Here is a 16,396-nt window from a genome sequence, read left to right as displayed (position 1 = left end):
AAAAAAAAAAAAAAAAAATTTCATACCCCTCTTTATTTTTGCACTACTGATTCAAATCACCGGTGGCCACTGCTGCCCCCAGAGAATGTAGAGTTGCCAGGAATGCACCCCTGTGTTAAGGGTGGAGGGGTTACCTATATCATTTGGATATAATTTTTTTAAACATTCCTAATCTGCTCAAGTAAGATATGATTGAAAATAATGAACATAATAGGACTAGAATGCACACCCTGTGGAACATCATTGCTAACTTTGGCTTTGTTACCATATTTATTTGCCATTTTAAACAGTTCTTTTGTTAGCAAGGTAGTATTTATGCAAGCTATAAATTCCGCCTCTAAAACCACACTTCATATTTTGAGTAAAAAAAATTATAATCACTTAAATCAATGAATAAAAGTAAAATTGATATTGTTTTTTAAGTAAGCTGCTGTTTTCTCAGTTAAAGAGGCTTATTCTCTTATTTTTCTGCTAACAACAACAATAATAATAATAATAATAATAATAATAATAATAATAAAATAAAAAAAATATTACCTTATCTGAAAGGTAGAGTTCATAAATATGAATAGCTGCTTCTCGAAGTGTTTCTAAATCAGGAGGAGTAGCTGAAGATTGAGTGATCTGTACAAGCTCTGCCTGAGATAACATTTGTTCTGCTGAAACCTTAAAGCCCTAAATCAGAAGAGAATAGAAATATGAAAGATATGCAAGTTTTTTTTAAGATGCTATTTAAGAATTATTAAATTGCAAATAATTAATACTTATAGTTACTGTTTTCATTCATTGTAAGGAAAAGCTGAAGACTACTTAGAAAATAATTTATTTATATTAAATCATTATTATAGGGGAAAGCCTCATTTTTAGGCACTTATTGTCTTCACCACGTCCATTTGCCCATAGGTAATGACTTTACACCCAGTGGATGGATTTTAATGAAATTTTATATTTCTTCTTTTTTTTTTTTTAGAAAAATTTGTCAAGCCATCCAAAATTTCATTAAAATTACAAAAATAGAAATCTGGCAATTATTATTTCTTGTTTCCATACAGATTGTATGGAAAAATCAATGAATTTCCATACAGACTGTGTTTAATCAATGAATTTCTTTTTCCATATAGATTGCTAAGAAAAAAGAAATTCATTGATTAAACTGGTTTTAATGCAGTACTGTTAGTTTTAGATAGCCAATGCATGCTTCATGTGTGTCGTTATATAAAGGACTTGTGAATGTGGTGTCAGAGAGAGAGAGAGAGAAGAAAAGACAAAAAAAAAATAATAATAAAATAAATAAATAAATAAATAATATATATATACAGGAATACCTCGTATAGCGCAGTTTCGAACAGCGCGGGTTTCGCTATAGCGCGGTTTACAAATTGAAAAGAAATTAACTGTGTTACACACCAATACATTTGATATGTATGTATCTATTATAATGCCAGCACGTAGGCCAATGCATTATGGATTCAAGGCCACGCTGACTGTTGTCACAAATCCCATTATATACGGACTCTACTAGCTTTGATAGATTAGTAAACACTCTAGATTCCGAGCCATGAGGTGTTTGATTGTACATAAGCTGTACAAATATTTTTCGCTCTGTATTTTTATTTAAGATTATTTTTTAAAAATTTTATCCCTTTATACGCAAATACAAGTGGAAAGAAGAAATGTAATGGCGCCGAGTGTTCTTCTAGATCCAAACATTGAACGAGGTATAAAGTAAGGCAGGCGTTGCAAAAAAACAAGGGATCACAACTTCCTGTCCGGGAGTTGTAAGCACTATCCCATGAGCCTTTAAGACTAGAAATTTGTTGCGATAGGTTCGGGTTTGTTTGTTTGTTATTTGGTTTTTAGGAGCATTAGCAACTAAGGCCATATTGCTCAGGGGATATGCGGTGGTCATTCCCTGACCTTTCCACATCCTCCGTATTTGGTGGTCACGGGCTCGAATCCCGGTCTAATCAAGAAACGTGTGCTGCACACTGCTACTCCTGCCCACCTGACTATGGAGGTGCCCAATAGGTTCGGGTAGAAAGGGATAAAGGCGGTCAAGGCGGAATCATTACTGCGCATGGTCCCGTGGCCAATACGTGGTTGTGAGCCTGTAGGCTACAGCTATCTACAGCACTGGTGGGGTAGTTGCACCTCGCCAGATCTGTCTTAACCCTAGAATTCTAAGTGCACCTCTCATCCGCAGAACTAGAGTGGCTCCAGGCGTGGATTAGTAGGGCTCATGCCGTGCCGTGCCAAGGTGATGGCTGCATGTGTGTGCTGACTGGTAGTTGGTGAACTAGCCAGCACACATCGGCTTGCAATAGACTGATGTCTTCAGACGTGTGCTCTCGCACTAAACAAGGGTATCCAAGAAAGGAAGAATTTGTCTAACTCCAGTTCGATGGTGAATTGAATGAATGGCGACAGAGAGTTAAGGTGGTGCACAAGTCGGCTGCCTGACCCACGAGGAATGACCACAAAACACATCATCCATGTAACAACACCAAAAGGCAATGGAATCTGGCAAACCCACAAATGAGCGACTCTCCGGCTGCTCCATTGCGATGTTTGCCATAACTGAACTAACCGGGGAACCCATGGCTGTACTGTGTAACTGTCTGTAAATGGAGTCACCAAACAAAACAGCCCCACTAGTCAAGCACAAACTAAGGGCAGTGCAAATGTCCTCAGAAGTTAGATAAGATCTGTTGCTCAGGGTTTGGTCACTGCCTAGAAGCTCCTTGGCACATATGATGCCAGTTAAACTGGGATTGAAGTGAAAAGAGAAACCACGTCAAATGAGGCCATGACTTGATCATCTGAGATGGATAGGGTACGAATCTGGTCCAGCAATTCCCCACTATTAGAAATGGTGTTGGCAGTCTTGCCCACTAGGGGCGAGAGCAGGCTCGAAACGAACTTAGATAATTCTTAGGTCAGGAAACCACAACAGGAGAAGATAGGTCTGAAATTCAAATGCATCTGATAATGCACTGCATACAGTAACTAACTTGTTTATGTAGCAGCGAACACTATTACTAAATAAATTGATCTTACATTGTGAAAGCCCTCTACCACAGCATGTCGCTTTAGTATTTAACTACTTGCAACTCATATATTATGAATATATCTCATTACTGGGTTATCAAGCCTTCATATAGTACCCATTCGCCTGCCAGTGAGACTCTGAATGAGGTCAAAACTGCAGTATAACTGGAAATATACTTCTCTCATAGAGCAGTACAATATCAAGACAAACCATAGTGTAGGGTCTTCACGTGTGAATAGTCAATGCACTTAGAAGCAAAGTTTGCCCACTGCTACATAAAATAAGCCTTACAATAATGTTCTATGGCACTCATAGCACGAGTCCTTTTACTCTAAAGTTTACTTGTCAATAATATCTCCATATTGTGGAAATATCTCGTTACTGAATTGTTAAGGTCCTTACATTGCCTATTTATGCACTGATGAGACCCTGAATAGTCAAAACTACACATGCTTTTAAGTAAACAACAATTTACAGGATGGGCCATACGCCAGTTAACTGAGAAATTATCTGCACATACCAATATTACCGTATTAATATTAACATCATATTTACATGATGTTATTTATGATGTTTAAATGAACAATTCATTTAAACATCATAAATAACATAAATAGTAAGTACATTACCAATTGTTATTGGTAATTTACTTACCGGAATGTTGCATCTCTTCTCACTAAACTGATGCATGGCTGATCCTTATACTTCTCCTTTGGAGCAGTGCTTTTTATTTAGAGTGGTGCAATACTGAGGCAACTTGGGGTGGAGGGGTCCACAATGAGATTGATACAGTTAGTAGCAAACCCAGGTTTCTCACTGCTATGTAAGGCTGATGATATAGTAAAAACTGTCTTGGGCAATATTTCACAATATTGCTTATGACCACAGCTACAGAGTAAGCTAGTTTAAGAACTTCCTCCATCCTCATAAACTCTGAGAACAGAGGAAGTAGTAAGCAGTATAAAAAAGAAACACAAATATGAACCTTTAACAAATAGCATTTTAATTAAAATAAATATGGTGAAAATTAAAATACGAGTTATCTTATATAGGTTTAAAAATACAAATGCAATTGGCAAGGGGTATCCTCAGTGCATTATTTGTTTTAAAATTTTTGCTTTGAATAACATGAAATCAAATAAATTATTTGATTTCTGTGCGTATCATGATAACTTTCACCATTAATTCATCATATTGAACAAAATGAATAGCCCAATAATTCTATCAGAAGTTCATTTCACATAATGCTGGAACTTTTTAAAAACTCTAGTTGTTTGTAACTGTTTCCTCAGAATCTTTTTTTTTTTTTTTTTTTTTTTTTGTAGTTGGTGCATTGGCTTCTGTGGCCATAATGCACCTCCCAAGGTTTTTGCAGTACTCTGATCCAAGCCCGAGGCGGGATTCGAACCCACGACCTTTGGGTTGCCAAGCAGGCACTTTACCCACCCAGCTAGCCCGGTCGGCTCAGAATCATATGGAATGCTCTAATGAATGGCTATTGTACCTGTTAAATAAATCCTCCCATTAAAGAAACAAATTCATCTGACCACAGGACACTGTTTAACATGCTCACTGCACCAATGCATATATTCAATAATTCAACAATAACCCAAGTGCTGTGCCATAAATTGCATATGCAGGAAATCATTCTTAAGTAATAAATATACAAGTGGTGTAAAAAAGGCACATGAAATGAACTGCTCAATTCTGTTGGCATTGGCACACTGATTGAATTGCTCAATTCTGTTGGCACTGGCACACTGATTGAATTCTGGACTATTAGCATCTATAATTCATTTTTGTTTATAGGTTGGTACATATTTTTATTTGTCTTTTTTGCTTGTGTTGAGATTTGTTTATGTACACAGAAGAAACTTTTGATAAAATTTCAAGTTTTGTTCTGATTTACAATGCATAGCACAAAAGTAAGTGTTTGCTTTTAGCTATGAATTCCAAACTTTTACCATTCAACTGTTAATTACAAATTTTCAGAATGCTGTTGCTTCTCAACATTCCAAAAATTATGGCACATTGAATGGGCTCTCTCAAATATAGGTAGCAGCAAATGTATTAAAAGAGCAGCACAGTCCTCCACCAGTTCCTGGAAGTAATGTGGCTCCCAAAGTCTCAATTTCAGTTCTTTTGTTTGAATATTCTACACAACATGGTGCTTTATTCCAGTTTCTCACAAAAATTACCCCTGGATTTTTGAGCATTTTGAATAGCTCGTCATTTGTCTGACTATTTTTCCAATGACTAATCCTGCTGTCATTTTCTGTGACAGCAGGATCAATCAATGAAGCTATAAATGAAACATTGAACCCAGAAAACCTTAGTGGCTTTTGGGTCCAATGTCTCATTTAAGTGTTAGTCATAAATTATATCAATCCTAAATTTCCACTAATTATTGCATATGATGTAAATATTATTCTGCTATTATATTAAATAGTATTCTGCTGTTGGCACACTGACTGTGTGTGGCCAGTGTCCCAACAGCAGAATACTATTTAATATAATAACAGAATATTTGCAGTTCATCAATTAATACAATAAATTTAGTCTATTCACTTCTAATGGCACACTGGCCATACAGCTAACTAAATGCTATGCCCAAATCTTATAATAATATTTACATACAGTAGCTAAATGCTATGCCCAAATCTCATAATAATATTTATATCACATACAATAATCAGTGTAAATTTGGGATTGATATAATTTATGATTAACACTTAAATTTCAATAAGCTTGATTTGGTAGTTGTTGGCGCATCAGCTTCTGTGGCCATATTGCACCTCCCAAGGTTTTTGCAGTACTTTGATCCAAGCCCGAGGCGGGAATCGAACCCGCGACCTTTGGGTTGCCGGGCAGGTACTTTACCCACTCGGCTAGCCCGGTCGGCTCTTAAATTTCAATAAGCCAAAATTACCTTAGTAATATGGCAGCATTTTGGAATGTAAATGATAACTGTGGTGTTGAGTTGTATAGAATAAGAGCATTGAGCATTAATATTCTTTAAATTTTATAAAATCAGTTTTGATAATTTATTGTCAAAGAGTGAAATTTTTTAAATTTATATTAAGCAAAAAAATTATGTAAATTAAATAAATTTTGTGGCAAAATTAGACAAAAATTAACTAATTTTACTGAACATTTTCAGTAGAACTAGTTTTCATTCTTGATAGATTATCCTTAAAATAACTTGAATTTCAGTCCTATGGCAAAAAAGCAAGAATAATCTGCAATTAATTCAAATTTACTCTTTACAGAAACGCTTACCTCAACTGAATGATAGAAGTAAACAAAACTTTGAGCTCCTATACTAGTCATAAAATCTGAAATATATGAATACCAAACTGTTATTTTATGTTTATAAAAATATGTTTATATGAATCATATATTTATATGTAACTGCTAATAGCTTCCTTATAGGTTACAGACCAGGAGCAGCTCGTCCATAGGCACTGCAGCACTCCCAGCTATTTAAATCTAGATACACAGTGAACAGAGTTATATGAAATTTTGTGAAGAACAATGCAACGCAATGAATATTTTTTATTAACAGGACCTGCATATAGTATGTGCATCCTCTATTTCCAATCATTTCAATAATAATTTATTGTTTCCATTGAAATCGTTTCCAACTTTGAAGTTTAATTAACCATAGACCTCACTGTGTGTCAGGCAGTGACACATTTTGCATTACAATGAATATCTGGTAGTTGGTTGCCATCGGCAACCAGCACATTGGCAACTTTCCAATATACATTTTTTTATGGGTGAAACAAATCAAAGTCACTGTAAAGCATGGAGTGCAGATTTCATTGTTGACCATTATGGGTGTGTAGCCACAATGTCAGTGTCTTTTTGTTATTCGCCTGAATTCCCATTAAGTAACTAAATAATATATCAGTGTTAAGTCAATACTCAACATTCAACAGTGTAATTATGTGATTACAGCTTAATTGAAAATTGAGCTTGAACTTGGTAAGTTGAAGTTATATTATGAGGTGATGTGTAAGTTAAACATTATTTCTACGACACACGATTTTGTGAAATTTGATTTGATCATGGCCTCCATGCTTCCCCATGAAGTAAATCACGTGACAGTGAATAAACTTCAGCAACTTAGTTTTTCACATTTATCTCTCCAAGGGAAAAAATGCGATTAAAAAAGAAGGCCACCCCACACCAAAGATTCAAATTTCTCAGCAGGGAATAAGTAATAATAAGAAATATATTTGCAGTTTTAAAACTGAATGGTACCAAAGAAAAAGTTGGCTTTGTGATTGTGAAGTTAAAAATGCATTGTTTTGTTTTCCGTGTTTACTGTTCGGAGGTGACTTAACATGGACAAAAAGTGGCTTTAAAAACATAAACAGAATGAAAGAAAAAAACTCTAAAACATGAGCGTTTGAAGAAACATATTGATAATGTGATTCCACTATCGCTTTTAGGAAGCGTAAATATTAAAGAACAGCTTGGTGAGGCCTACAGACTTTCAATCTGCAAACATAACAGAAAAGTTACCAAGAATCGTGAGGTATTATCTAAAATAATAGACTGCATTAAATTTTGTGGACAGGTTGAAATTTCTTCATGTGGACATGACGAAAAAGATGATTCTAAAAATTCAGGAGTATTCAGAGGATTAATAAATTTTGCCTGTACATTAGATTCCAATTTAAAGAACCATTTAGAAAGTAATGCAGCATTTAAAGGCATTTCAAAAACTATTCAGAATGATATTCTTGACTGTTTGCTGCAAATATGCCGGGATGAAATAAAAAGAGAAATTAAAGAAGCTTCATTCATAGCTGTAATGGCTGATGACACAACAGATGTTTCAGAACATATACAAATGGTAATTGTTCTGAGATATGAACTCAATGGAGACATTTTTGAGCTTTTTTGGGGTTTTTTCACTCTGGAAAACCAAACAGCAGACAGAATATCGAAGTGCTTTTGTTTGTTTGTTTGTTTGTTATTTGGTTTTTAGGAGCATTAGCAACTAAGGCCATATTGCTCCGGGATATGCGGTGGTCATTCCCTGACCTTTCCGCATCTATCGAAGTGCATTCTAGATCAGTTCGACAATCCTGGAAGGAAACACTCAAAAACTGATTGCTCAGACATTTGATGGCACAAGTGTGATGAAAGGCAAGAAAGGGGGCGTTCAGGTTAAAATAAAAGAAGTGTACAAAAATGTACATTTTATTCACTGCTATGCACACCAACTGAATCTGGTGTACCAAGATTCAAGAATATTCTTTTCAAACCTCATGTCGATACCAACATTTTTCTCAAGATCATCACAGCGTCTCTCCGTTCTCAGAAAGCATATGGACAGCCGTGTTGCCCGAACCTTCCCCTACAAGATGGAACTTCAATATACGCACCGTGAACAGCGTTTATGAAAATTTTGAATCCTGAAAAAAGTGCATGGGGGAAATACAGCGACAGCAAATGCAAATAAGACAATTTCAGAAGCAACTGGAATTTTGCACATCTTGAGTAATGAAAAATTTGAGTTCTGGTTAGAACTTTTCCATCAGATAATGCCTCACATGAAAGTTATTTATAATCAAATGCAATCTCGAGAAATTGAGGCAGTTAAAATACATGAATATATAGGAAACTTGAAGAATGCCATTCTGAAAATCAGGAATTCAATGTACTGTGAAAATCCTTCAAAACACTCACGATTGAAATGAAGTATATAAGATATAAGTATATATGCGACTATATAAGTGTTGACATAGGTGAGAGATATTCTTTTACACAGCAATTAATTGTTGCTAAATTGTTTAACAAGGAGAACTTGTTATTTTTTGTATGAAAATGCCAATGGAAGAGATACAGGAGACTACTGAGGCATATCCCATGATTGAAAGAGAAAAACTTCTTACAGAATTACAAGTTTTCTATAGCAGACATGATCTACACAATTATTGCAAATTAACTGACTCGCTGAAATTTATCTCAGAAAATGATCTAGCTGAAGTTCTTGGTAAACTTACAAAGCTCATAAAAGTTCTTTTGACCATTCCGATCACTACTTCAGAGCCTGAACGCTGCCATTTGACATTAAAAAGAATAGAACATTTTTAAGGAACACTATGAACCAGGAAAGGCTAAATACTCAAGCAATGCTTTCAATAGAGAAAAGCTTGGTCAACAGTGCACCAAACTTGAATGAAAAAGTTATTAATCTATTTTCATCAAACAAAAACTGAAGAATGGATTTTGAACTGAATATTCCAGTCCATACAAAATGATAATAAATGATAAAGTCCATACAAATGGAAATTTGGCTAATATTTCAACTGGGCATGTCACTTATGGGGGAGAGGTAGGTCTATCAGAATTAGCAACAAATACTACTTAGGTCATTTTTGGGATTTTAGGTGCATCAGTTACTTAGACCATATTCCACCACTGCGTATTAAGTCTGTACAAGTATGTACGTTCATGGGCCTTTCTGCATGTTGTGCAAGCCATAAATCCAAGAATAACTCATGGAGTGGAACCGTATTCTCTCTCTCTGCTTTGAGACCAGCTAACTGCAGCCTTAAATGAAGAATCCTTTAGAAATTCCTCCTGTCTTCAATGGGACACAAATCCAGCCTTCTCCAAATGAGTGAGAAGTGTTGAAACCATTATAATACCACAAAGGAATTTCATATTGATAAGTGCAATCTCCTCAAAAATTGAAGGCTGACAAGAGTGATCTACACCAACTTTCCTATTTTTGTGCTGCTATCTATTATAAACTGTCTACAATTACTTGGGAACAAAGATGAAGGATGGTAGAACTATATACAGTATGCATATGTACATACGCAAGGAAAGGCAAGTTAAAGGAAAGTGAACTTACTTTGGCTAGGGCTAAAGATTTAACAGGATATAGGAAAGCATGGAAGAAAACAGTGATTAGAGATCTGGTAATTCAGGACTAAATTTTACTCTCACAGTGACCTGTATGAACACCCATCGGGCATAACATATCTAGATGAGGATATAATAAAATTCTTTATTCACAAAATTTTACAAGGATATGATTCCCACTACAGGCATCCAGAGGAATCTAACAATCTAATTGAAGATATTATTTTAAATTACATACAAACTGCTAAACCAGAAAAACTGTATAGAATGCATAGAACATCCATATAATACAAAGAACAACAATACATATAACATCCCTATAATACAAAAATCACAGCAAATGTATTGCTTTCTCCAGCATAAGATTAACCTAAATAATTTTGAGTTATCAATAATTGCATTTGAACTGGATCTTCTGAGATACTGATTGATAATGACATTTATTACTTATCAATCAGTATCTCAGAAGATCCAGTTAAAATGCAATTATTGATAACTCAAAGTTATTTAGGTTAAGCTTTGAGTTATCAATAATTGCATCTGAACTGGATCTTCTGAGATACTGATGATATAGGGCCATATCGTAGAATACGATCCAGGTATAACCTGACAGACCAATTAGCATTAGCATTAGCATTAGTAGAGGCATTTGATGCAAGAAAGCAAGCTTATGCAGCATCAGCCAAAAAAAAAAAAAAAAAAAGTAACATAAATAAATAAAAATAACCACTTCCACTTCACCCCTCTGTTCGTTCGAAATACCTGTCCAGCTGAGCCTTAAACTTATTTAGGCTATCAACTTCCACGACAAGGGATGGAAGTCTGTTCCACCCACCAACCACCCGCTGGCTAAAGGCAAATTTCCGCACATCTATCCTACATCTGTCTTTCCTCAATTTGAATTTATGCCCTCTCAGGTGATTTTTCTGAGCTAGAGGAAGAATCCCATCAGCATTGAGCATGCTCAAACCATTCAAGGCTTTGTACACCTCTATCAGATCACCCCGCTGGTGCCTAGTTTCCAGACACTGTAATTTGCAAAACTTAAGCCTTTCTTCGTAAGAGAACCCCTTTGTCCCATTCACCAATCTAGTTGCCCTTCTCTGTACTCGTTCCAGCAGCTCTACATCCTTCCTGAAATGAGGCCTCCAGGCCTGTATACAGTACTCTAGGTGTGGCCTGACCATTGCCTTATACAAGGGAATAATCACCTCCTTATCCCTGCTAGAAAAATTCCTATATATCATTGACAATACACCATGAGCTACTCTTGCAGCTCGTCTGCACTGCTCAGAGAACTTCATATCTGCCTGCACCACCACCCCCAGGTCCCTTTCATTCTCTACCTCTGTCAGTGTAGTACCACAGAGTTGATACGTTGCTCTGGGGTTGCTGTTTCCCATATGTAGTACTTTACATTTGTCAATGTTAAACTTCATTTGCCACCTCGAAGCCCATCTGCTCAACCTTTCCAAATCCTGTTGCAGCAGCATAGTGTCAGTAGTGTCCTTGACAACCCTGCCAACCTTCGTATCGTCTGCAAACTTGGACATTAAGCCTGATATACCATCATCAATATCATTTATAAATACAGAAAACAATAAAGGCCCCAATACTGAACCCTGAGGGACTCCACTAATAACATTAGTCCACGATGAGCAGTGTCCATTGATTACCACTCTCTGTCTTCTCCCGCTCAACCACCCCTTTATCCATAGCAGCAACTTGCCTCCAATGCCACACTGCTGCAATTTGTGCAGCAGTCTTCCATGTGCAACAGTATCAAAAGCCTTTCTAAGATCCAAGTATATAATATCAAAGTTATTCCCTGCATCCAGTTCTTTTGTGACTGCATCATAGTATCCAATCAAATTGGTCAGGCAAGACTTCCCCTTAACAAAACCATGCTGTGTCCTAGCTATAACTGAAGTCTTGTCTAGATGATCCTGCAGTGCTTCTTTCACCAGTGCCTCCATTAATTTTCCGGGAACAGAAGTTAAACTCACAGGTCTATAATTACTTGTGTCAGCCTTTGATCCCCCTTTGTGAATTGGGGTCACATTTGCACATCTCCAGTCAATGGGTACCTCCCCTGAGTCCAATGAAGCTCTCATAATTATGGCTAAGGGTTTGCTTACCTCCTTTGCTGCCTCCTTTAATATAACTGGATAGATCCCATCCACCCCAGGTGCCTTTCTTGTGTTTATCTTCAACAATTTCTCCTCCACTTTGCTCTCAGTTATTACAAGATTCTCTAGCTTACTGCTAGAGTTGAATACACCTCTGGCATTCCCCTCGCTGAATAACTCCTCATGTGTGAATGTCGATGCAAAATATTCATTTAGTTTGTTAGCTACCCGAGCAGGGTCATCAACAGTTGACCCATCGATCTCAAGTGGACCAATCTGATTCATCCCCTTCCTTCTAGAGTTTACATAAGTAAAGAACTCTTTGCTGTTTTTCTTCGCATCCCTTGCCAAGGATCTCTCATAATCTGCCTTCGCCTGCCTAACCTCCTTTGTAACTTGGTTACAGATCAACTTGTATCTATCATAGGCATCCGTGTCACGTGTTAATTTGTATGTATCCCATGCATTTTTCTTCTCTGCCATATGCCTCATTAGTTCATCTGACAACCATTTAGGCCTAAACCTTGAACAATATTTCTTAGTTGGTATGTAAAGCCTAGTAGCTTCCAAGATAAGTTCTTTGAATGCTTCCCATTTTGAATTTGCTGTTGGCAATATCATCAGTTGATCCCACTGTATAGAATTTAAATACTGTCTCAGTCCATTGTAGTCGCCTTTACGAAAGCAATACCCCTTCCCTTTACCCCTAATGGTAGTTACCTCCTTGAGTAACTCCCACTTCAGCACACTGTGATCACTGCCACCAAGTGGTTCATTTATCTGCAGATTCTTAATGCATGAAGAATCACTACTGATAATCAAATCAAGAGTATTACTCCCTCTAGTTGCCTCCCGAACATGCTGATGTAGAAAACAATCATCCAATAAATCCACAAAAGCCTTGCTACTGTGTGAGTGACCAGCCCCCAAATTCCAGTCAATATCTGGGAAATTAAAATCCCCCATTATAAGACTCTCTGATTTACTGGCCCACTCTATTTCTCCGAACAGTTTCTTATTATACTCATCAGAGTCATTAGGCCTATAGCACACTCCTACTCTCAATTTTGATCTCCCAATGCTTATGTCACACCAAACTGACTCGACACTGCACTGTCCAGCGATGTCGACTGGCTTCACTTCCTTGGATTTTATGTGTTTCTTAATTAATAGCATAACCCCTCCTCCCTTCCTATCCTGTCTATCCTTTCTGTACACATTGTACTCCCCAAATTCCAGTTCTGCATTTCTTATATCTGTGTGACACCACGTCTCTGAAATCCCCACAATATCTGCCTTTGATGTTTTGAGCAATACCTCAAATTCATCAAATTTATTTACTAAACTCCTAGCATTGGTGTACACACAAGTATACATGCACCTGTTCTTTCTCTTAGCTACCCTAACACAACCCATGTGTTTACTTGTACCCCAATGATTCCCAGCAGTCTCTGAAATATCCTGCATCTTATTTTCCAGGCTGCGGCTCATTCCAATAGAAGCAGTGCAAGAATCACTTTCACCTCTGCCAGTGGCTACTGTTAATCTATTAGTCCTTGTATCCCCCCAATCTAGCAGTTTTCCGACCCACCTAACATTGCCTCGATAGCATCAGCAAACATTCTTGCACCCTTTCTATTTAAGTGTATCCCATCCCTGTAGAAGCAGTCTCTCCTGTTAACAAGTACAGACCAGGCTGAAAAAAATTCTACCCCTTGAGCCCTGCACAATCTTTCCAGGGCCGAATTGATTGACAGGGCTCTCATCATATACTCCCTCCTATCGTGTCTGGGCAGAATTGCAGACACTTTCAATTTCAGCCCTAATTCACGGCTTTTTTTCATCAGTGACCTGTACTTGTCAAGTAATTCCGCCGGTCTCCTACTCTTAATGTCATTAGTGCCAACGTGTACAACTATATCACCTTTTGTGCCCTTAAAAGATGATATCCGCTCTACAACGTCATCAACTTTTGCCCCTGGCAGATATACCCTGGTCCTATTCCACCTATCCTTTTTACAAAGCATGTTTCCCGTTTCCCTGACAATAGAGTCACCAACAACTACTAGTTCCTTTGGGACCAGCGCATTCTGCCTTGGGGGTTGCCGCTGTGTTCCGCGATGACCAAGTGCAAGCTCTGGCATTGGTGTGGGCAGCTGAGAGCTTGATGGGCCCCTCACTTGTAATCCTCCGAGGGCATCCACCCTATCCTTCAAGCTCTCATATAGGCCCATAACAACGCTGAGTTGTCGCCTTATCTCCTTACACTCCTTGCATCGCACACACACAAAGACATCCCCCATGGCAGTATCATGTCCCATACTTGACTGCTCCGCAAACATCAAGCAAATAGTGCATCTTACAAGGCTGTGATTCAGAGGACAACTGCCCCCCTCAGTTCTCCCCTGGGCCTCAGCATTCCCATTAGCTTGAGCCCTTTGCTTTGCTGCTCTGGTTTGAGTCATGATTTAGATTTACTTTCAATAAAATTTCAATTTCTGTACAAAATTAAATCCTAAACTTGTATCCAAACACAGTTATAACGCTATATTTATGTTTCAGTAACGAGTGTTATCTACGGAATATTTACGTTTCAGTAACGAGTGTTATCTACGAAATATTTACGTTTCAGTAACGAGTGTTATCTGCGAAATCCCTTTATATAACTTTCGTATCAAGTTATGTATTAATTATTTGTTTTTACTAATTATTTATGTTACGTAACCTAAGTGGTTATATGTATAATTAATTATGTTAAATAAAATTAATTATATTACGTTTGTAATCTAAGTCGTTATATGTATTTATTTAAACGTACAATTTAACTGCTAACGAAGTTCAACTAACGCTATCTAGTACGGTATATCGTATCACAAAGGCGGGAAAATTACGAACGGTTAGCGGAGTTGAAACACGTGGAAACCTTTACCGATACTTTTATGCAATTACAAGGCCGAGTAAAGAATAAATACACCAAATTAATCAGAAAATCACAAAATAATGTTATACTACTAAATTTAAATCAAAAGTTTTAGAAAAACAATAATTTCAAATCAATAATTAACAAAAATCCACTTAGCGGCTTTGAAAACGACCGTCTCTAGTAGCCTCGTCAGCAGACTCCATTGAGCCAGTCTGGACATCTTTCACTTTGAGCCAGTTTTAGTTTTAATAACAGTTACAGGAATGGTGATGGCACGTGAATATGGATTTTCTCTTTTTTCCTCTGAAGGTTAAATCACTGGACCACAGTTGTTGTTGTTGTTTAAGGGCTTTACGGCGCAAGGACAGCAAAAGCCATAATGGGCCTAACTATGGTGATGTTAAATACATAGTTCTATCTGTATAGATGTTATTCAAGTTTATATCATGTTGTATAGTTTTATCTGTTTGAGGAAATCAAAACTTTTGGTCACACGTAGTGTGTCTGCTAGTAAGTCAGAAATGTTGAGAGAGGTGTTCGTCGTGTGAAATGAGATAAACATAGCTTGTCACTCAGTACTGTACTTGGGACAATCAATAAGTAGATAGTGGACAGTAAGCTGAATGTTGCAGTTTGTACACAGTGGTGGGTCAGTGGCTGCAAGCAAATAAAGATGTGTCAGGCGCGTGTGGCCTATCCTTAATCGGGCTAATAAGACTTCTTCATGTCAGTTCTCATGTATACTAGATCTCCGTGGTTTTAGATCTTTTTTTATACCAAGTAGCTTATTGTTGACTTGATTCTGCCAGATGTGTTGCCATTGTTCAAGGCATCATTTATTTATAACGTTGGTCTATAGGATCGGTAGCAGTTTTGGCAGCTAGGTCGGCCTGTTCATTTCCAGAAATTCCAGCGTGACCAGGGATCCAACATAACAGTCCTTGTTTCTTCTGGTTTAATTTAGTCAGAGTATTCCAGATCTGTCTAAGTAAGGAGTTATCATTTTTTGTATTGTGTTGTATAGCTTGGATAGTACTAATGGAGTCGGTATAAATAACGCTGTGCAGTCTAGTTCTTAAGAGTGTGTAGTTTAAGGCTTTGTGGATAGCACAGAGTTCTGCAGTATAGCTGCTACATTCAGTGGGGAGTTTCTTGGACATAGTGATGTTATTAAATAATATGGCTGCACCAACATGCTTTTCAGTTTTAGATCCATCTCTGTAGATCGGTGTGTACTGGCCGTGCTGGGTTCTCAGTGTGGCATGTATTTGTAGCATGTTCTGTTGGGACATGGTGTGTTTTCCTCAGACTGTGAATGAAAAGTCACACGGCAGTATATGATACATCCATGGTGGAACTGCATGAGAGGCAGTAGGCTTTATCTTACTCAGGTCAATTTACCAGTCA

The 16,396-nt window shown here is 37.3% G+C and overlaps 1 protein-coding gene across 4 annotated transcripts in view; it reads right to left on the bottom strand.

Annotated features, from left to right (window-relative positions):
• LOC150090697 (sorting nexin-13-like) overlaps positions 1-16,396 on the bottom strand; it is a 372,237-nt gene that overhangs the window by 211,385 nt on the left and 144,456 nt on the right. For all 4 annotated transcript variants that reach the window (XM_090372320.1, XM_090372326.1, XM_090372330.1 and 1 more), the window contains 2 exons: positions 6,329-6,384; positions 538-675 (listed from right to left, as the gene is read on the bottom strand). In XM_090372320.1, the coding sequence (XP_090228446.1) occupies positions 538-675; positions 6,329-6,384 (194 nt within the window). The remainder of the gene's footprint in view (positions 1-537; positions 676-6,328; positions 6,385-16,396) is intronic.

Source organism: Mastigoproctus giganteus, chromosome 1, assembly GCF_048544385.1.
Source record: "Mastigoproctus giganteus isolate SK-2022 chromosome 1, ASM4854438v1, whole genome shotgun sequence".
NCBI classification, from domain to species: Eukaryota; Metazoa; Arthropoda; class Arachnida; order Uropygi; family Thelyphonidae; genus Mastigoproctus; species Mastigoproctus giganteus.
This window is presented reverse-complemented; position numbering and strand designations above follow the sequence as displayed.